Source organism: Nelumbo nucifera, chromosome 1 (genome assembly GCF_055504915.1).
Source record: "Nelumbo nucifera cultivar China Antique chromosome 1, China Antique-T2T, whole genome shotgun sequence".
NCBI classification, from domain to species: Eukaryota; Viridiplantae; Streptophyta; class Magnoliopsida; order Proteales; family Nelumbonaceae; genus Nelumbo; species Nelumbo nucifera.
The window spans coordinates 28,474,189-28,496,192 of record NC_142649.1 but is presented as its reverse complement, the minus strand read 5'-3'; the positions used below and the strand labels follow the sequence as shown (position 1 = coordinate 28,496,192).

General features: G+C 42.1%; 1 protein-coding gene across 1 annotated transcript; it reads left to right on the top strand.

Moving 5' to 3' along the window:
• Positions 1 to 11,128: 11,128 nt before the first annotated feature.
• On the top strand, positions 11,129 to 11,981 carry LOC148803046 (uncharacterized). Its single transcript, XM_088890561.1, has 2 exons — positions 11,129 to 11,492; positions 11,578 to 11,981. Exons 1-2 carry the CDS (start codon positions 11,129 to 11,131, stop codon positions 11,979 to 11,981), a joined length of 768 nt encoding a protein of 255 aa, XP_088746687.1.
• Positions 11,982 to 22,004: the final 10,023 nt, after the last annotated feature.

Here is a 22,004-nt window from a genome sequence, read left to right as displayed (position 1 = left end):
CCTTTGCAAAGATCAAGCAATCATTTGCAAATTGAAGTATTGGGATACAAGGACCATCCCTTAAGGCTTTAAATCCAATTGGACTCTTATGCTTGTTTGATTCTTCAATTAGGTTCCTAGTTAAAGTTTCAACACATAATACAAAATTGTACGGGAGAGAGGATATCCTTGCCTAATGCCCCTAGATGGCTCAAATTTTCTAGAAGGGGAGCCATTAATCAAAATTTTATAGGAGACTGATTTTATGCAAGTCATTACCTTCCTATGGAAGCCAAACTTTGTAAGAATTTTTTTTTATAAAAGACCGTTCCAGCTTGTCATACTCCTTCTCCATATCAACCTTACAAGCCAAAAAGCCCGAACTCCCTTTTTTCTTTTTCATTATATGGAGAATTTCATGTGCAATAAGAATATTATCATTGATATGTCTGTTTGGGACAAAAGCACTCTGAAACAGAGAAATAATTGCATTAAGAATCAGTTTTAAGTCTATTGACCAGAATTTTGGTAATGATTTTATAAGTCACGTTGCAAAGACTTATAGGCCTGAAGTTGTTAACATTATTTGGGTTTTTAACTTTGGGAATAAGAGTGATGAATGTTTCATTAAAAATCTTATTTAATTTTCTAATTGCTCTTATGACATTGCACACCGTGTTTCCAATGATATTCCAAAATTTTTTGAAGAAGAGAGCGTTTAGCCCATCTGGGCTTGGAGCTTTGAGGTCTTTCATTGAGTTTACAGCTTCCCAAATCTCTTTGTCTGTAACTTCCTTACAAAGTAATTTGTTTTGCTCCTCCAAGATGCATGGATTTATGTTTTTGATGAAATCATCCACCCCATGAATAAACTCAGACTTAAATCTCTCATCAAATTTTTTGACAATAAAGTATGTTAATTATTGTTGGTCTTGTTAGTCTTCTATCCAATCATCTTCGTCATTTTTTAATCTGAAAATTCTGTTTGTGTTTCTTCTAATAGTGACCACTATGTGGAAAATTTTGTTGTTTTTGTCTCCAAATTTCATCCAATCAATTTTCGATTTTTGTGCCCAAAAGATTTCTTCACATTTTAGAATGTTGTCAAATTGAATTTGGAGAGCACTCTCCAGATTGATGGTGGCTCTATCATTTGGGTTCTCTAGTAATTTGCTTTGAACTTTATTAAGCTTTTGTAAGAGCTCCTTTTTTGTAAAGATATTACCAAAATGGTCCTTGTTCCATTTTTTTTTTTTAAGTTTTGAACAAGTAGATTCCTTTTTTTAATAAATTGGAGAGCTCTATACCCCGTAGTATTACAACTGCAAAAATGGGTAATAACATCAACAAGATTGGGATCCTCAGACCACATTGCTTCAAATTTGAAAGGCTTAGGACCCCTTTGGATTAACACATCAGTAGAGAGAAGGATGGGGGAATAGTTAGATGATAAGAAAGGAAGATTAGTGAGAGTTGCATCAGCAAACTTCCTCCTCCATTCATTGACAAAAACCCAATCCAACCTCTCCCAAGTAAATTTGTTTCTCCAAGTAAATTGATTCCCAATCATGTTAATTTCAAGGAGGTTACAATCACTAATTAAGTTATTGAAATCCCTAGTATGAGAAGGAAGAACAGCTCTTCCTCCCCTCTTATTTTCACTGGACCTAAATGCATTGAAATCCCTAATAAGGTACCATTCTCTATTGGTATTATTACCAATGTTTTTTGTCCATTCCCAAACCAATTTTTGGCTTGTCTTGTTAGGGGGAGCATAAACAAAAGTGCAGAAATATGATTTCTGGTTTGACAAATCAGTAATAAGGGAGTGGACAAGTCTTTCATTATAAAATATAACATCAATATTGCATTTGTTCTTATCCCATAGAACCCATAAACGCCAGAAAAACCAACCAAATCAACAACAAAATGGCCTTTGAAATAAGAAAATGAGCTGATAATTTTTTTGATTTTCTAGGATTAACTTTAGTTTCAAGAAAACAACAAACATCAGGCTTGTGAAACCTCAGGAGTTCCGAAGTCTAATGACAAAATTTGGGCCTTCTAGCCCTGTGAACATTCCAATAGAGAGTCTTCGTTGGAGAACATTCGTTGTGCCTGGACCCATGTTGTCCTGTTCTTCTTGACCTCCATCTTGGTCACAGTTGGCATTTTCCTCATTCACCATGGCCTCTAAGTGATTGTTGTCAAAATCCTCATTCCCCTCTTGACCATCCCAATCGTCCACCATATCTCCCACCCCAACACCCTCTTCATCATTAATGAACTCATTTTCATCCTCAAGATTATTATTTTGAATGAAAGAAAAATCACTCCCTACATTCTCTATGTTTGGGTATGGAGCAAGATTAGGACTTGAGACGATACTTTTGCCTCTTGGTGGTTCCTTTGATGTCGGAATTGATTTCTGAACCCACTGCATCTTAGGTTTAACAGACTTGGGAGGCAGGATTGTAGTATGTCCAACATTCAAAAATCTTGTTCGCGAATGGCCCTTTGCTCTTTCAAAATGTTGGATTTTGATGTCAGCCCAACCACGTCGTTTTCTAGTCCAAGCTCTCTTTCATATTAGAGAAACCAAATTTATTCTCAGAGTTGAATCTTCTTTGACCTGCACTTTTCCTATGATTAACAATCACCCATTCATTATTGTATTTCTTCTTGTTGGAGTTTGTGCAGCTGGCTGCCTTATGACCTCGCTAACCACATGTGGTGCAACGGTCAAAAAAAAATTCTCATAGAACACCCGGATGCGTTGATTTTCACCACAATAACTAATTGGAATGGTGAGAACAAAAGGCTTGTTGAGTTTAACTCGGACACTGATCCTAGGGTAGTTTGTCCTATGCATGTTAATAGTATCATCATCAAGCTTTAAGAAGGTTCCAACGTTGCGGAGGATGTACCCCAGATCATCTCTAGACCAGAACTCCAAGGGGAGACCTGGGAGACTAATCCAGACATCCACAAATTCGAGCTTTGCTTTGATTGGACTAAAACCAATCTTCCAAGGATGATTAATAAACATTTGCCATTTATTAACCAAGGACCATTTTCCAAAACTTTTTCATAATCAGATTTTGACGTGAAGGTAAGAAGATAATATCTATTACCTATTGTCTACACATCGGTTTTGCATTCTATCTCCCGGTCAGATGCTTTCTCAGTGATAGCCTTAATGGGTTCCGGGTCACCTAGGAATTTGGTATACAGACACAAGCTTCATCTTTCATCAACTTCCGTAGTTTTCTTTCACTTGTCCATGTTGACTGGCCTGGCCACATTCGTAATCTTGACATAGCTTCCCCTTTCCTTGTCATTACTTGATTGTGAGCATCAAAAAAGGGGCTCACTTGTCACTTGAGCTGAGAATGGAGTTGCCACCCATCATTTTAGGAACTGGAGGTGATGGGACCTCCGAGAACAATTTTCAAAAGGCACTTTTATTTTTTATAGTGACTCCAAAGACCAAAGCATTGGCTAAACTAGTCCAGGTAGGTCACAGATGGGAGAGGGAAGGGGTTAAGCACTCCTCTCCTGGGTCAAACAGGTGGGTCCCACATACGAGTTTCAAAATGGAATCTTGGTCTAATGGAGGGACAAATGAGGGAATCTAGGGTTGAAACTTCATGGGAAGGTGTTTTGGTGTCTGGAGTCTAAAGGTGTGGTTTGATCGGTATAGGTGTGTCAAGATCAAGGTAATCTGGGCTCTGGGTGTTTAGGCTAATGAGGAAGGTCAAAATGGAATCTTTGTTTGATGAGGGGGAAACAGGGGAATCTTGATTTGAAATTTTACAAGTAGGTGTTTTGGGAGATCCTGGGTCTAAGGGTTGTGTCAGATCTAGTGGTGGAGGTGTAAGTAGGGGTCGATTGGGGTCATCGTATTGGTATCAAACAGGTTTAAACGGTGAATCTAAAGGCTCTCGAGGTGAAACTTGGGTCTTTTAGGTTTTTGGGTGTTTCAGAGAAATCGGAATGGTCTGATCGAGTGTTTGGGGTGAATTGGAAGCTTAAGTGGCGGATCAAACAAAAATCGGGTGCTAACAGTTGCCCCTTTTATTGTGAGGTAGGAAACTACGAAACAACAAAGACCAAAAGAAGCACACAGAGATTTTTGCGAAAGGCGGCTTGGAAGAGGGGCAAGACGAGGAAGGAGGAGTGAGACGACAGGGAGTTCCAATGCAACATCATTTCATCATGTTCAGGTCATTTTATTCTTGGCAAAGTGACCCTTCCTAGGTATCAAGAACCTTCGGAATCAGGGTACATTTGTTGTAAAGAAAGAAGAAGAAAAAATGAATAAATTGAAAAGAATGGTGAAGGTTTGGTTAAAAGTTTGATGTGCAAGCATGGCGGAAAATACTCATGTTATAAAGCGAAGAAATCAATGACTTATGATGTGCCAAAGTAACGGAAAATTTATGTGCTATAAAGCAGAGAAATCAGTAATTTAAGGTGTGTGAAAGAGGCAATAAACTCATGTGCTATTCGATAGAGAATCCTGATTTGCGATATCCTAGTGGCAAAAACTTATGTGCTATGTAGCAGAACAACTCTGATCTATGATGTGCTAGATGCGAAAAACTCATATGTTATGTAGCGGAAAATCCTTAACTGTGATGTGCCAAAGGCGAAAAACTCACGTGCTATGAAGTGAGAAAACCGGTGATTTATGTCTTAGATAGTGTATGCCCTTAGCTCCAATCAGAATGATGTGCATTATAAAATTTATTGTAAATGAATAAAGTACATATTTGATTCATGTTATTATGGTGTGTTTTTGTGTAATACCCTTAAACTGGACACATATGAGACTCGTGTTAGTTTAGAATGTTTACAGCCGTTGGATAAGTCTAGGGAGATTCATCCTGCTAAAGCTGACACTGATGTGCCGCCAAGTGTTGGGGTCGCCTGTCTCAGCTGCCAATGTGAGACCCGGGGTACATGCAGTGTAGGTTTACTTGAAACCCTGAATCGGACTAGATTTTCAGTGTTGCCCATGACCTTGGAGATTGATGGGCAAAACTGGAAAGTTACACCTGACCCCTAGACTCGATTATGATACTGCACTAGGTGTCGGATTGGGCCGTCTTTGATATGCCAATCAGTGAGATCCTTAGGGGGGGTTAAAACCTGGGTAGGTTGGGACAGTTTGAGAATTCATCTGAGTGGATGATCATAGTGACAGGATCAGCCCCTTTGTTGGACAAAGGTACTGATCGGGGATGCACTATCTGATGGAAACCAAGACTGCCGGCAGCCGATTTCAATCGTTGAAATTTGTTTTGCAAAGTATATTTATATAAAGATATATATATATATATATATATATATTATAGTTTCAAAATGTTTGCAAAAGGTTTTAATTCCCGGGATCAATGTGAGAAGAGAGTGCAACATTGTTCCTTGCAGCCGAGGGAGATGTCCCCTCTTGTCGGGCAGTGTTTGATCATTACGGGCTGAGAGGTTAAGTGTAAGACCAATGAGGGTAATACCTGAAGGGCTAATCTTGCATCTACCCACAGTCCCTGGGTTTTTATAAGGTATCTTGGCCCAAGGACCACTTAATGTAAGTGTTGGGCCCATTAGGAGCCCGTGTGATGGGCACAAGGGGTTTACTATCCATAACAGTGTATTCGGCTAGGCCTTGTAACAGAAGCTAGGCTGAACCCATGTGGCTGATGTGTAGATCAATGTTTGGATCCAACGCCATACAAAGAAGCCCAACTGGGCAGCAGTTTAGAAGGCCACTGAGCACAAAAGACTTATTGGGCCTAAAGCTCATTTCGAACTGGTTTAGTTAGACTAATTAAAGAGGGGCAGATCTGGGATTGGATCCGCAGATAGGATAGGGTCTTATCCCTATCCACTCAGAGAGTATAGATTCAAATAAGGATTTGAATCTAGAAACCTCCTAATGAGATTAGGAGAGAGCTGATCTAATCTGTAGATAAGATAAGGAGTTATCATTTTCTCTTAAAGATAACTCCTTATCCAAATACAGATTTAGATTAGAAAACTCCTAATGAGATTAGGAGCTCTCTTTAAGGCTATAAAAGGAGGAGGGGGCGAACCATTCATCCCATCCAAGACTCCAGAGATTAGATCTCATATCACATAGAGAGAAAACAACAACATTGTGACTACACCATTTTCTCCCTGCGTTCTCCTCTAATTGCCGTCTGCTGCCAATTCGATCTCCAATTTTGTAGGAGTGATCAAGAACAGTTCTTGATATCATCCATTGGAGAAAGGCTGATCTGAAATCGTGCTCACAGCCTCCATCGAATTCTTGCTGAAGGGTTCGGTTCTTGGGAAGAACACTACTGATTCTGCTCCACCATACATTGTGTCATCTTCAATGGGAGCAGTCTTTAGAGATTTTCTTTGGAAGTGAACACCTTCATTGGGAGATACTATTTCTTTGTATCAGGTATATCCCTCTCCTACTTTTGGTTTCAGATCTGGTTCGGTTTAGGGTTCAAGATTGATCCTTGAAAATGAAGATATTCTAAAACAGGGAATGTGATTCCCAGATGGGAGAGAGAGAAATTTCTGAAATTTTGCCCTACCTTCTTGTAGGGTTCAGCCATCCATATGATGGATCACTCATCCCTTGATTGTCTTTATGTACAATTGTACTGAAAGATTGTCTTTATGTACAAAATTTGAGAATAAATTTGATTTCTGTTTCAAAACTGTGTGCAGGTGAATATTTTATTTTCTTTAGTAATACGATTACTATTAAAAGAAACAACAAATTCATCGCATATGGAGAACTTGAGAACAGTCTCTATGTTCTGCATTCTTCTCTAGAAACTAACATAGCCGAAACTACGTTAGCTGATATCCCCAAGAAAAGAATCCTTGATACAGTTAATCCCACATGCTTGTGGCATTACCAACTTGGCCATATCAGTATTGATCGTACCACAAGATTGGTAAATGATGGTCCTTTGGATTTTCTAACTGTAGAAGATCTTCCCACTTGTGATCCTTGCCTTCAGGGTAAGATGACGAAACGGCCATTTAACGGTAAGCCTAAAAGATGTGCAGGCACGCTTGACCTTATATATAGTGATGTATGTGGTCCCCTGAGTGTTAGGACTCGTAAACAGCACGTGTATTTCATTAAATTTACCGATGATTATTCTCGGTATGGTTACGTGTACCTAATGAGACACAAGTCAGAATCATTTGAAAAGTTTAAAGAGTTCAAACAAGAAGTCGAGAAAACAGTTTGGGAGAGAAATTAAGACCCTTCGATCAGATTGAGGTGGTGAGTATCTCTCTAACGAATTCAGGGACTACTTGAAGGTCAACGGATAGTATCACAGTTGGCTCCTTTTGCTACACCACAACTTAACGATGTTTCAGAGATGAGGAATAGAACCTTATTGGACATGGTCCAATCATTTCTCGTGCACTCAAAGTTGCCCACATCCTTTTGGGGTTTCGCATTAGAGACTGCGATATACATGCTGAATCGGGTTTCAACCAAATCGGTTCCGAATACTCCATATGAACTTTGGACCGGAAAGAAACCAAGTGTCAGACACTTGAAGATTTGGGGTTGTCCAGCACACGTTAAAAGGACGAGTGTGGACAAATTGGAATCCAAGACTAGTTGTTGCCTATTTGTAGGCTACCCCAAGGGTTCTGTCAGTTACCTATTCTATGACCCAAGTGAGCAGAAGGTGTTCTGCAGTCGGAATGCACATTTCTTAGAGGATGAATACATCCTGAACAACCATCGTCAGGAAATAGTTCTTGATGAGGAGAGCTGAGGAGCAATGGGAGGTGTTCCACAGGTTCCAAGTATTGACCAACCTAGAAGATCTACCCGAGTTTTCAGGCCACCAGTCCGTTTCGGCTATGACCAAGATACTTATCTAGTGGAAGCTATGACTAGTGAGGAGGATCCCGTGACTTATGCGGAAGCTATGTTGGACATAGATTCCTTGAAATGGATTGATGCCATGAGAGCTGAGATGGACTCAATGGAGACCAATGGAGTCTGGACTCTAGTAGATCCACCCCCCGGGGTAAAAGCAATTGGTTGCAAATGGATCTATAAGAGGAAGAAGGGTCCCGATGGTAAGGTTGATACCTACAAAGCTCGTCTGGTGGCGAAAGGGTATACTCAGAAAGAGGGCATCGATTATGAGGAAACCTTTTCATCCATGGCCATGCTAGCTGTAGCAGCATACCATGACTACGATATTTGGCAAATGGATGTCAAAACTGCATTCCTAAATGGAAATCTTACTGAAGATATCTATATGCAGCAACCGCAAGGTTTCATAGCTGCGGGTCAGGAACACATGGTATGTAAATTAAATAGATCCATATATGGACTTAAGCAAGCTTCTAGAAGTTGGAACATCCGGTTTGACTCTACTGTCAAAAAGTTTGACTTTGAGCAGAATCCGGATGAGCCCTATGTTTACAGGAAGTCCAATGGGGACAAGGTTACGTTCTTGGTTCTGTATGTAGATGATATTCTACTCATTAGGAATGATGTAGGAATGTTGACGACGGTGAAAGTATGGCTTTCACAGCAATTCTCCATGAAAGATCTTGGAGATGCCTCCTATATACTGGGTCTTCGACTCTATAGAGATAGATCGAAGCGGATAATAGGATTATCCCAATCTGCTTACATTAACAAAATAGTCAAGAGATATAGCATGGAGAACTCCAAAAAATGAAATGTTCCTTTCAAGCACGGAGTCACTCTCTACAAGAAGATTTCACCCAAGACTTCTGAGGAGATTGAGGGCATAAAGGGCGTTCTCTATGCCTCAGCCGTAGGGAGCATCATGTATGCCATGTTGTGCACTTGTCCTAACATTGTTTAGGTAGTGAGTGTGGTGAGCAGATTCCAGGCCAACCCAGGGCAGGAGCACTAGATCGCTGTGAAAAATATACTTAAGTACCTTCAAAGGACAAAAGAGTTTTGTCTGGTATTCGATGGTAGCTCAGTACAGATCCAGGGGTATACTCATGCAAATGGTTATAATTCCCGGGATCCATGTGAGTAGAGAGTGCAAATGGTTCACTGTCCATAACAGTGTATTCGGCCAGGCCTTATAACAGAGGTTGGGCTGAACCCATGTGGCTGATGTGTAGATCAATGTTTGGGTCCCACGCCATACAAAGAAGCCCAACTAGGCAGTAGTTTGGAAGGCCACTGAGCACGTAAGACTTATTGGGCCTAAAGCCCATTTCGAACTGGTTTAGTTAGACTAATTAAAGAGGGGCGGATCTGGGATTGGATCCGCAAATAGGATAGGGTCTTATCCCTATCCACTCAGAGAGTATAGATTCAAGTAAGGATTTGAATCAGGAAACCTCCTAATGAGATTAGGAGAGAATTGATCTAATATGCAGATAAGATAAGGAGTTATCCTTATCTCTTAAAGAGAACTCCTTATCCAAATAAAGATTTGGATTAGGAAACTTCTAATGAGATTAGGAGCTCCATTTAAGGCTATAGAAGAAGGAGGGGGCGAACCATTCATCCCATCCAAGACTCTAGAGATCAGATCTTAGATCACACAGAGAGAATACAACAACAGTGTGACTGCGCCATCTTCTCCCTACGTTCTCCTCCATTTGCCGCCTGCTGCTAGTTCGATCTCCAGTTTTGTAGGAGTGATCAAGAACAGTTCTTGGTATCAGCCATTGGAAAAAGGCTGATCTGAAGTCGTGCTCACAGCCTCCATCGAATTCTTGTTGAAGGGTTCGGTTCTTGGGAAGAACACTGCTGATTCTGCTCCCCCATACACTGTGTCATCTTCAGTGGGAGTAGTCTTTGGAGATTTTTTTTGGGTGTGAACACCTTCATTGGGAGATACTATTTCTTTGTATCAGGTATATCCCTCTCCTACTTTTGGTTTTAGATCTGGTTCGGTTTAGGGTTCAAGATTGATCCTTGAAAATGCAAATTTTCTAAAACAGGGAATGTAATTCCCAGATGGGAGAGAGAGAAATTTTTTAAATTTTGCCCTACCTTCCTGTAGGGTTCGATCATCCATATGATGGATCTCTCATCCCTTCATTATGATGTGTCAGATGGCGAAAAAACTATGTGCTATGCAACAAAAAATATAATTTACGATGTCCTAGAGGCAAAACTTATTTGCTATGTAGCAGAAAAATTCTAATTCATGATGTGCTAGAATCGAAAAACTCATATGCTATGCAGTAGAAAATTCTCATTTGTGATGTGCCAAAGGCAAAAAACTCATGTGCTATGCAACGAAAAATCTGATTCTGTGATGTGTCAAAGGCAGAAAACTCATGTGCTATGTAACGGAAAATCTGATTTATAATGTGCCAAATGGAAAAAAATCTAAATTTGAAATGTGTCGAAAGACGAAAATTCCACGTGCTATTTAGCGGAAAACTTGATTTATGATGTGCCAAAGTGAAGGAAAAGCATGGTTCATGTTGTGTTGGAGGTGGAAAAGCTCATGTTATATAAAGTGAAAAATCAATGGTTTATGATGTGCCAAAGTGGCAAAAATGCTCATGTGCTATTAAGCGGAAAAGCATATGCCATAGTGCAGAGAAACATGTACTGATAAGCGAAAAACACTAATTTATGATGTGCCAAAGGGAGAAATATTCATGTGCTATGCAGCAGAAAACTCATGTGCTATAAAGTGGGGAAACCTGTGCTAAAGAGCGGAAAAATCTGATTTATTTTGTGCTAGAGGCAGATGTGCTATGTAGCGAAAAACTCATGTGCTATAAAGCGAAAAAACCTGTGCTAAAAGTGGAAAATTCTGATTTATTCTGTACTAGAGGTGGAAAACTTATGTGGAGCAGCGGAAAATTTCATGTGCAATGGCGGAGAAACCTATTTTAAAAGTGGAAAATTATGATTTATTCTGTGCTAGAGGCGGAAAACTTATGTGTAGTGGTGGAGAAATTAAGTATGCAGTAGCGGAAAAGGTTTTGTGCAATAGTGGAGAAATTATTGTGCAAAATGATGACAAAACTGAGAATTCAAAAATGCCAAGAGCATGCCATATGCAAAATGTGATAAAAAGTTCAAGAAGTATCATCTCAATAGATTCGCTTTGGGAAACACCTAGGTTTTATGAGAAATTGCCCTATCATGGTAACCAATTTGGCTAACACCGGCTATGGCAACATCAATGAAATGTTCACAGATCCGGCATCACCTTTTTATCTGCATCCATCTGATAATCCCGAAACTGTGCTCGTATCCTGTCCATTGAATGGTGATAACTATTCAACCTGGAAAAGAGCAATGTTAAATGCTCTTTGGGTGAAGAATAAGGTCGGATTTGTCGATGGCACGATTGTGAAGCTTGATGTTTCCAGAAGTTCAAAATTACTTGCTTGGAGAAAGTGCAACTCAATGGTGGTTTCCTGGATCTTTAATGCCCTATCTAGAGATCTATATCAGTGCATTGCCTATGTTGAAAGTGCTTGTGAGATTTGGATGGATCTTAAAGGCAAATACGATACTCACAAAGAAATGCTTACGGGATTTTCACCTAAAGCGTGAATTAACCTTACTAAGTCAAGAAAATCTTCCAGTTTCTTCTTATTTTACAAAGATTAAAGGACTCTGGGGTGAGCTCTCCATCTATACAAATGTACCTTCATGTTCATGCGGTGGTGCAGTCAGAGAATTCCTTGCTGAAAGAGACAAGGAACGGGTGTATCAATTTCTCCTTGGGCTAAGTGATCGGTTTAATACAGTGAGATCCAACATCCTTGGAATGGATCCTCTACCAAGTATTGAGAAAGTATATTCCATGATTTCACAAGAAGAGAAACGTCAACTCTTCTTTGTCCAGAAGGCACCAGTTGTGGAGGCAGCTACTCTTCATGTACTGGCACATCCAAATTCAATTCCAAGAGTGGAAAAGATCATCCAAAATTTAAATGTGATCATTGTAAGAAAACCGAGCATACCAAAGATCGTTGTTATGAGCTAGTAGGCTATCCAGACAATTGGGAAAAGAAACCACGTACTGTGTCAAAGGTCAGCAATGAAAGGAATCAATCTAATGTTGCTTCAACATCCAACAACACTGTGAAATCCTCTCCTGTTACATGGCTGACTACTGATCAATATCAATGGCTACTTAGTCTTCTTTCCTGGACCACCCAATAGCACCGGTTTCATCCAACTTTGCTGGTAAGACAAATTCATTATCTTGGTCTTTTAATCCATCTGAATGGATATTGGATAGTGGCGCTACAGACCACATGGTACCTGTTGAGAACGTCTCTAGTGGTTCTAATACCACTTCAACCCATAAACCCGTGCAATTACCGAATGGCACTTTACTATCAGTTCAATCACAAGGAGATGTTAAGATGACCCCTAATCTTGTGCTCCGTGATGTCCTGTTTGTTCATGGTTTTCACTACAATTTTTTGTCCATAAGAAAACTTACTACGCAACTGAATTGTGTGGCCTTATTTTCCCCACCTTTTGTGTCTTGCAGGACCTTGCCTCCAAGGCACTGATTGGGGTAGGGACGATGCATGACAGACTATACCATTTCAACGCTTTGAACCCTTCTGCTTTTCATACTCAACATACAATTTCCTCAATCCTTTGGCACTCACGATTGGGGCATGCCTCTTATGGCCCCTTATTTCATATCCCTATTTTGCACATCATGATGCCAGAGAATGATTGTTGTGATACTTGTTTGAAAGCAAAACAAACCAGATTGTCATTTTCCATTAGTTGTACAAGGGTTGCAACTCATTTTGAATTGATTCACTGTGATTTGTGGGGAGGGTATCGTACACCTTCTCATAGTGGAGCACATTATTTTCTCACTATAGTGGATGACTACTCACAGGCCACATGGTCTACTTGCTTAATAACAAGTCAGATATGTACTTCTATTTTACCATGTTTTGTGCAATGGTCAATACACAATTTCAAGCCAAAGTAAAATCTGTTCGTTCAAATAATGGGTCTGAGTTTCTCTCTGGTCCCATGAAAGAATATTTAGCTGAACATGGTATTTTGCATCAACGGTTCTGCGTTGACACTCCACAACAAAACGGAGTTGTTGAACGTAAACATAGACATCTTCTTGAGGTGGTGCGGGCTCTCCGATTTCAGGCTCACTTACCCATACAATTTTGGGGAGAATGCTCCTAACTGCAACATACTTGATTTATTATCTACCTAACCCGTTGATTGATGAAAAGACATCGTATGAATTGATATTTCACAAACCTCCTTACAATCATTGAAGGTATTTGGTTGCCTCTCTTATGCTAATACCTCCAAGGTGGGGCGAAACAAATCCGCACCACACTCTCGTGAATGTGTGTTTGTTGGGTACCCTCAAGGACACAAGGGGTATCGCCTTTATGATTTACAAACTAGGCAGATATTTGTATCACATGATGTCATTTTTTCAAAGACCAATTTCCATTTGTTGGACATTCATCTGAAAATGGTTACTCTTCAGATATTGTGATCCCGTTACCAGGATGTGATGATGTTGACATGAGCTCACAATCAACCCATGGTCCAACTATTGATATTGACCCACCTCGTGAGATTGAATCACATATTGATCCTATAAAAATCTCAGATTTGTTAATGCCTACCTTGGGCCGACCCAGTCGTTCTCGTCGTCCTCCATCCCATCTTAATGATTTTGTATGTCCTACATTATCATCTACCAACACACAATACCCCATTTCCAATTATCTTACATCTTCACCCTTAGCTTTCCAAATAAACCTTATGCAAACACACACTGAACCAAAGTCATTTACCCAAACACATCAGTTCCCTTGTTGGCACTAAGCAATGGTTGATGAGCTAGTTGCTTTAGAAAGAACTAATACATGGACCCTCACTGATTTGCCACCTGGAAAGAAGCCCATAGGCTGCAGTGGATTTATAAAGTCAAGCACAAGGTGGATGGCAGTGTTGAGCGGTTCAAAGCAAGCCTAGTAGCAAAAGGTTACACGCAAACCGAAGGCGTGGATTACACTGACACATATGCTCATGTGGCAAAGCTTGTCACTGTTTGATGTTTGTTGTCCCTTGTTGCGGCACGTCACTGGGAGCTTCACCATATGGATGTCAACAATGCTTTTCTACATGGAACATTGCAAGAAGAAGCCTACATGCTACCACTGCTAGGTTTACTTTCCCCAGGAGATGCATGCATATGTTGTCTTAACAAGTCCATATATGGCCTGAAACAATCTTCAAGAAATTGGTTTGATACCTGAGCACGAGCATTAAAGCAATGAGGGTTTGTGCAATCTCTTGCTGATAATAAACTCTTCACCATGACCAAGCCGGGGTGCTTTCTTCTTGTGTTGGCTTATGTTGATGACCTTGTACTAGCTGGGAATGATGCTTCCGCCATTGCAACCCTAAAACAGTATCTTAGCGATTGCTTTCCCATCAAGGACCTTGGACCTTTACATTATTTCTTGGGCATTGAGGTATCTCGTGATGATCATGGCATATTTCTTAGCCAACTTAAATACACGTTGGATATTCTAAAGGATGCTGGAATGCTTGCTTGTAAACCCAACCTATTTCCCATGGAACAACAACAACGCCTCCAACATGATTCCGGACCACCCATTGATCATCCAGCTCAATACAGAAGACTAGTTGGTCGCCTCATTTATCTGACTATAACACGACCCAAGATCACTTACTTAGTGCACATCTTAAGCCAATTCATGGCTGCTCCATGCCAACACCATCTGCAATGCATATACTTCCGTTATTTGAAATCTTTCCTAGATCATGGCCTTCTTTTGCCTTCACAAAATGATCTTGTTATGTGGACTTACTATGATTCCGATTGGGTTGGCTGCCCGACTACTCGTCGATCCACCACAGGATACTTCACCACCCTCAGCTCTTCTCCTCTTTCTTGGAAGACAAAGAAGCAGTCCGTTGTATCTCGTTCCTCTGCTGAAGCCGAGTACTACTTCATGGCTGCAACCACTAGCGAGCTATTATGGCTGAAACATCTCTTTCATGATTTGGGCCTCCATCATCCAGAGCCTAAACAACTCTACTATGACAACAAAGCAGCTCTTCACATTGCTGCTAATCCCGTTTACCATAAACGCACCAAGCATACTGAGCTTGATTGCCACTTCATCCGCCAGCACATTCAATCCTAAACCATTGCTACTGCACATATCTCCTTGAAGTTACAACCAGTAGATATCTTCACGAAGGCCTTGAGGCGGGACCAGTTTCAAGCTTTAGTTCCTAAGTTGGGCATCACCCAAGTCCATGCTCCAACTTGAGGGGGCATATAGCAGCACGTGTAAATCTGTTGGAACAGATTCTGTTAGTCCAGCTGTTCAATTGGACTGACAGCTTGCATTAGTTAGAACACCTGTGCTTATTTATCTATATATACTAAACTCTGTATTAAACAAACATGCTTTTCTCTGTTTTTCTCAATTGCTTCTCGCAACCATTACCTCTGCTCCAACCAAATTACAATCTTTACCGTAATTGGTTTTAGTAGCAAGTCCCTTATTTTTTGTTAAAGGGACCTTAACCTTTTCATGCTGTTCCAGACCTTTGATTAGACTGTTTGTCTGTTGGTTCCTGTTTAAAAACTTTGTACTTAATTTTTTTTCTTCCTTCTGATTTCTAAGAATATTTTCAGAAAACTCTTTTGAACAAACTTTCGGAGTTTCTGGTGACAACAAAGGACTAACGAAATGTAAGATAGGGTATGTTCTCCTTGTTTCCTAAACTAGCTAGGATGTTTTCTACTTGTGTGACCCAATCATGTTGGCAATGTAATCAATCCCTTGCCTTAGGTGATGCTTCAAGTCAGTAATTAAACTTATTTACGTTTATAGAAGCTATAGAGAAGGAAAAGTAAATTTAGAAAATGGAAATTAGGTAATAGGGGGGAGAAATACCTATTAATGTTTGTAGTGTTTACAACCTAGTTTTTCTCTACATTCATTACATGTTATGCCATCATGCTTGTGGTTGTGTTTGTATTGCACATCCCCTTTTTCATTGACTTGTGGTGCTAGGGGGGGTTTGCTTGCATGTTTTTCCATTTTTGTCCTTGTTCTTTATAGTTGAAGAATTATTAAAATCGTTTATAGCTTTTTTGTCCCTATGGTTCTCCTGAGTGATCTGGTGAATCACAAATAAAAATTAGTTAGCAAGAGGTAGGGTTGCAAACAATATCCAATTGTCCAAATTCAAATTTGAATTCCATATAAATTTGATTTGATTAGATATGATTTAAATATAACCGAATCAAATTTGGATCTACATTTGTTTTTATATAAATTATAAAATAAATTTAGATCTTACAAGAATTTGGTGTTTTAGTCAATTTTTTTTTTTTGGAACTGTTGATGCAAACTTCTGTGGTTCAACTCACCACCACACTAGGAACAACAATGGGGCAAGGCGGGGATGGGGAGCCACTCCTCTCCTCGTCCATGTTTTTGTACTCGTGATGGGGATATGGTTTTCCCCATCCCTGTCCCCATGGGGATCCCCGCTCCCCTCCAATTTTTTATGATGTCAAACTCGTTTTATTTTTTTTTATTTCTATTTCATTCCAAATTTTGTTAAAAATAGTTATAATTTATAATCCTATCAAAATAGATCTGAATATATTAATATACATTTAAACATATTCAACTATGTTTTTAAAAATATTAGCACACACACACAAGAATCATAATTTCTAAAAACCGGTTGATTGGCCGATTTAGGAATAACTTTAGGAAGGAATATACAAAGGGATAAACATAGAGGAAAGAGGGATGGGCCAGACATGCTGAGATGTCAAAACGAGAGAGGAAGAAATAAGTGATGAGGTGGCTTCATGAAGGAACAAAGAAGGCTAAAATGAAAAGGGGCTGAAAGTTCTCGATTGAGGTAAGGGAGAAAACTAAATTCATGACATGGCATGTTTCTATACCTCTTAGTGCTGTTGAGAATATTACTTGGGGACAAAGCATTATCGTAAACCTTGTATGTTAAGGAAGCAGCTTTACAAAGGAGAATAAAATAATAAAGCAGATAATAGAAAAATCAATTAATACCTTTCTACTGTTGGGGTTCACATCAGTACTCTTGGCGAATTTGCATGTTTCATGCACAACCTCTTTAAACATCCTTCCCGATTCCTTTTTGTAGGGTCTTTCAGATCCAAGTCTTTGGATGCATCTGGAAATAGGACCATTTCGCCTTGACATTTGGATCTCGGATTGTAGACTTGTAGTGACCAGCTCCCCACTCAGCAAGTCTGACTTAATCACTCCCCAGGTGCCCGTATGGAGGATCAATTTTCAATGGACTAATTTGTTTTCGGATTGCTTTATGCTAAGGCTCCGTTTGTTTTTTTGGTAAGTTATTTATTCGGATAAATGCAATTATCTGGATAAGTTTTTCTGTCTCCAGCAACGAAGGTTCCCAGCGACTGGACTCACCTAAAACAAGGTGTACTCGATAGTGGTTCACATATTTTCACTTGCACTCCTCGGTGGACTAGTTTCCATTAGAGAGATTATGCTATAACTCTGGGGAAGAAGCTCTTGGACGCGAACCATACAACTCTCTGATGATAACTGATCCCATACCTTGCCCATGAGCCACCTTCCGTTTAGACATAATCACATCTTCTCCTCTGGTTCTCACCTTATGTTGAGACATAATCACATCTTTCCTTTAATTTCTTCCTTAAGCCCTTCTCCATCGCATATTTAGTATAGCACTTGGCTTCTTTGTGACCCAGCACTCCTTGGAAGAAATAGAAAATGCGGAGCTTTTCATGCTAAAAATCATAGGTTAGATGGGCCCAGCCCACATAGGGCTAGAGGGCCCAGCCCACTAACGCCTACTAACGTCAACCACAGTAGGCGAAAGCCCTACTACCTTCGTACAAAGCCAATCACATAACTATCTAGCGTACCACCAGGGCCTATAGCCTGACTTCGTATGACTCTCATCCGAGGCGTTCATCCCTACCTACCACCAGCACGCTCGAGTATAAATAAGAGGTAACTGCCCCTAAAAAGGGATTAGAACAAAGTAGCTCCAACATTTACTCACTCATTTACTTCTTGCACGCACATTACCTGCCAATCTAGGAGATCTGGTGTATCCGAGGACTTTCTCCAGGAGCACTCTCGCAATCTCCCTAGCTTCACACCTTGTACTAACTTGAGCGTCGGAGCCTCCGCCTTGGGTATCCACCCCGAGGCCTCTAACACTCTGTCTTGTAGTGCCTCTGCCTCAGGTCAATAGGGACCTCACCTCGGCCGGTAGTCCTCGGCTACCATAGTCTTCGGTTACCATAGTCCTCGCCTCGGTTTGCTGTCCTCGGCTTCGGTCAACCTCTTCCGAAGCCTTAGGTTCCTTGGATAATGCTTGAAACTTGAAGAGTAAATTTACCTCGTTGCCCTTGGCCAAACCGCGCGACAACAATTGGTGCCATCTGTGGGAATCCGTTACTAAGACGACCCCCACTTTAGGATAAATAATAATAACACTCTAAGATCTAAAATCCCTGTAAACTCGGAAGCCATGGTGAGGAGAGCAAGGAACACCCCAAACCTGATTACCTACGAACAGTTTCAGGCCATTCTTGATCATTTGGACCGCCTCACCCAATGAATGGAAGAAGTCTGCCCCCGAGCAGGAGGTCTCAAGGCGACCGCCCCGTTGGGGTGTCAGAGGATCAGGGTCAGTGTGAAAAAATTGAGATACCGGCCCTCGGCCACAGTAATCCACTGGCCGAACCATTAGAATCGGGTAATAACCACCTCCTGGACTCACCTCGAAGGAATGTCTGTCCTCCGAGCCAAAGGGAGAGTGCGCACGCTCAATCCGAACACAGTCATCAATCTTTGAAGCAACACCACCGTCGTCGTAGGGAGGTCCCCCAGGATGATGGCAGGCAGTTCGGCTGCCTTGGAGTTTGCTCCCGAGGTGAGAGCTGACGCCATCCCACTCCACCTCTTGTCTCGGACCTCAGGGACGTTCTGAATGATCGTCACATCTGTAGAGGAGCACGCGACCCTACCTCAGAGTATTCGGGAGTTCGAGTCGACGCCCATCGGGTCCGCAAAGACAAGAGCAGGGCCCATGCCAGTGCCGACCCAGGGATCGCCAAGTTGCAAGCCGAGATTGGGACTGTGAGGACGAGCTCCGCCAGGTTAAGGAGAGTCAAGCCGATGCATCAACCAGCCATGGCAACTCCACCAGTCACATAGACGCATTCACCCAGGAAATCATCTCAGAGCCTCTCCCCCGACACTTCAAGGCTCCCACGCTAGAGACGTACGAAAAAAGCTCTGATCCCGATGACAACCTAGAGGGTTTCCAAGCGCTCATGATACTATACGGCTATTCTGACGCCTTGACATGCCGGACCTTCCAAGCTACCTTTAGGGGAGCCACTCGCCATTGGTTCTCCAGTCTTCCCCCTCGATCGCCCGTGGGAACCAACTGATTGCCTATTGATGCTACGTGGCGGCGCTAAAAGGAAAAAATAAGGAGGCCTTATCATTGGAGGGCCTCGACCCCCAGGAAGAACTAGCGAGACGAGGCCAACCAGCCGAGGATCTCGTCTCGGTTCCCCTAGATAAGTCCAACCTCCCCCCTGAACGCCTATTTGAACTGGTAAGTTTCCTTAGAACTTACATCTTTGATCACCCCAAAGACGAGGATAAGACATCTTTCATCACTGAGCATGACACATATTGCTAAAAAGTGATTCCGTTCGGCCTTAAGAATGCAGGGGCCACTTACCAGCGCATTGCCAACAAGATTTTCAAGAATCAGATGGGGAGGAATGTCGAAGCCTACGTAGACAACATGGTGGTGAAGAGCCTGAAGGCCGAAGTACACACATCAGACTTGGCCGAGACCTTTGATACTCTGCGTAAGTTCAACATGAAGCTCAATCCAAGAAAGTGTGCCTTCGGGTTTACCTAGGAAATTCTTAAGCTTTGTCGTCACTCAAAGGGGCATCGAGGCCAACCCAAGCAAGGTACATGCCATACTAGAAATGGCATCCCCTCGGTCAGTGAAGGAGACTCAGAGGCTCACCGGCAGAATAGCCGCCCTTAACCACTTCATGTCGAAATTGGCAGATCGTTGCCTTCCTTTCTTCTGCACCATCAAGAAGCTAAAAGATTTCCAGTGGACGGAGAAATTCCAGCATGCCTTTGGTGAGCTTAAACTGTACCTCGCCTCACTCCCGCTCCTCGCACGGTCGGTGTCAATAGAAACCTTGTATTTGTACCTGTCAGCCGGGGATGATGTCGTCAGCTTGGTCCTAGTGAAAGATGGCGGAGTTCAGAGGCCGGTATACTGTCAGCAAGGTCCTCAGCGGCGTTGAGACCCGGTACCCCGAAGTGGAAAAGCTAGCTTATGCTCTCATCACCTCGGCCAGAAATCTCAAGCCGTATTTCCAAACCCACTCCATAGTAGTCCTGACAAATCAGCCCCTTAGGGTCGTCCTCGCCAAGCTAGAGACTTCGGGATGCCTAATTAAGTGGGCAATAGAATTGTCGAAGTTTGAAATACAGTACCAGCCGAGGCCCACGATCAAAGCGCAAGCCTTAGCTGACTTCGTAGCAGAAAGCATTTTCAGTAGGCCCCTCAACCGGCCTCGCGAAGAAGAGCCAGATGAAGCACAATCGGCCGAGGAGGTCCCCCACGCTTGGAGACTTTTTGTTGATGGTTCATCCAACGCCAAAAGAAGTGGAGCGGGCCTCATTCTCCTCACTCCCGACAACACCGTCATAGAGTATGCACTGAGATTTGAGTTTCTCGCATCCAACAACGAAGCTAAGTACGAAGCCCCTCTTGGTAGGGTTACAGCTCGCTCGAGACCTCAGCTCCAAGCACGTTGAAGTCCTCAGCGACTCGCAGCTGGTGGTGAACCAAGTCAATGGTGAGTACGAGGCCAGGGAACAAAGCATGGTCAAGTACCTCGCCAAAGTTCAAGAGCTAGCCCGCCACTTCTAACACTTCTCTCTGCAACAAGTCCCACGAGCTGAGAAATCCAGAGCCAATGCCCTCTCCAAATTGACGAGCACCTCGGATGCGGCCCTCGACCGTACTGTGCGCATGGAAAGACTATCCTAGCCCTCCATAAAGGAGATCCAAATCCTACTCGTAGAAGTCGAACCGTCTTGGATGGATCCCATCATCAACTTCCTACTAACAAAAAGGCTACCCGATGACAAGAACGAAGCCCGGAAATTTCGACGACAGGCAGCGCACTACACTTTTCTAGAAGGAAAGTTGTATAGGAGGTCCTTCACCTTGCCTTATCTCCAATGCCTCTGCAGGGAGGAGGGCGAGAATGTGCTCTGGGAAATTCACGAAGGCATCTGTGGCAATCACCTCGACAGTCGGACCCTAGCCCAAAAAACTTTAAGGCAAGGGTACTTCTGGCCAACACTTCACAAGGATGTGGCCGAGCTGGTGTGGAAATGTGATCAGTGTCAGAGACATGCCAACCTCTGCTATCAACCAACAACCACCCTCTTGGCCCTCAGCAGCCCCTGGCCCTTTGCCAAGTGGGGGATGGATCTCCTTGGCCCCTTCCCTTAGGTTATAGGAGGCAGGAAGTACCTCATCGTTGTTGTGGATTACTTCACTAAATGGGTAGAAGCTGAACCCTTAGCCACTATCACTACGTAGGCAATTCAAAGCTTCTTTTGGAAGAACATCATTTGCCACTTCGACCTCCCTTACATGCTGGTCACAAATAATGGAAAGCAATTCGATGACACTAAATTCTGAGAATGGTGCACCTCCCTCGACATCAGGCAACAGTACACCTCGGTGGGGTACTCCTAGACGAACGGCCTGGCCGAGGTCACAAATTGGACCATCCTAGACGAGCTAAAGACCAGGCTGGATAGAGCTAAAGGCCTATGGGCCGATGAACTACCCAGCGTCCTATGGGCATACCGAACCACACCTCGGACAG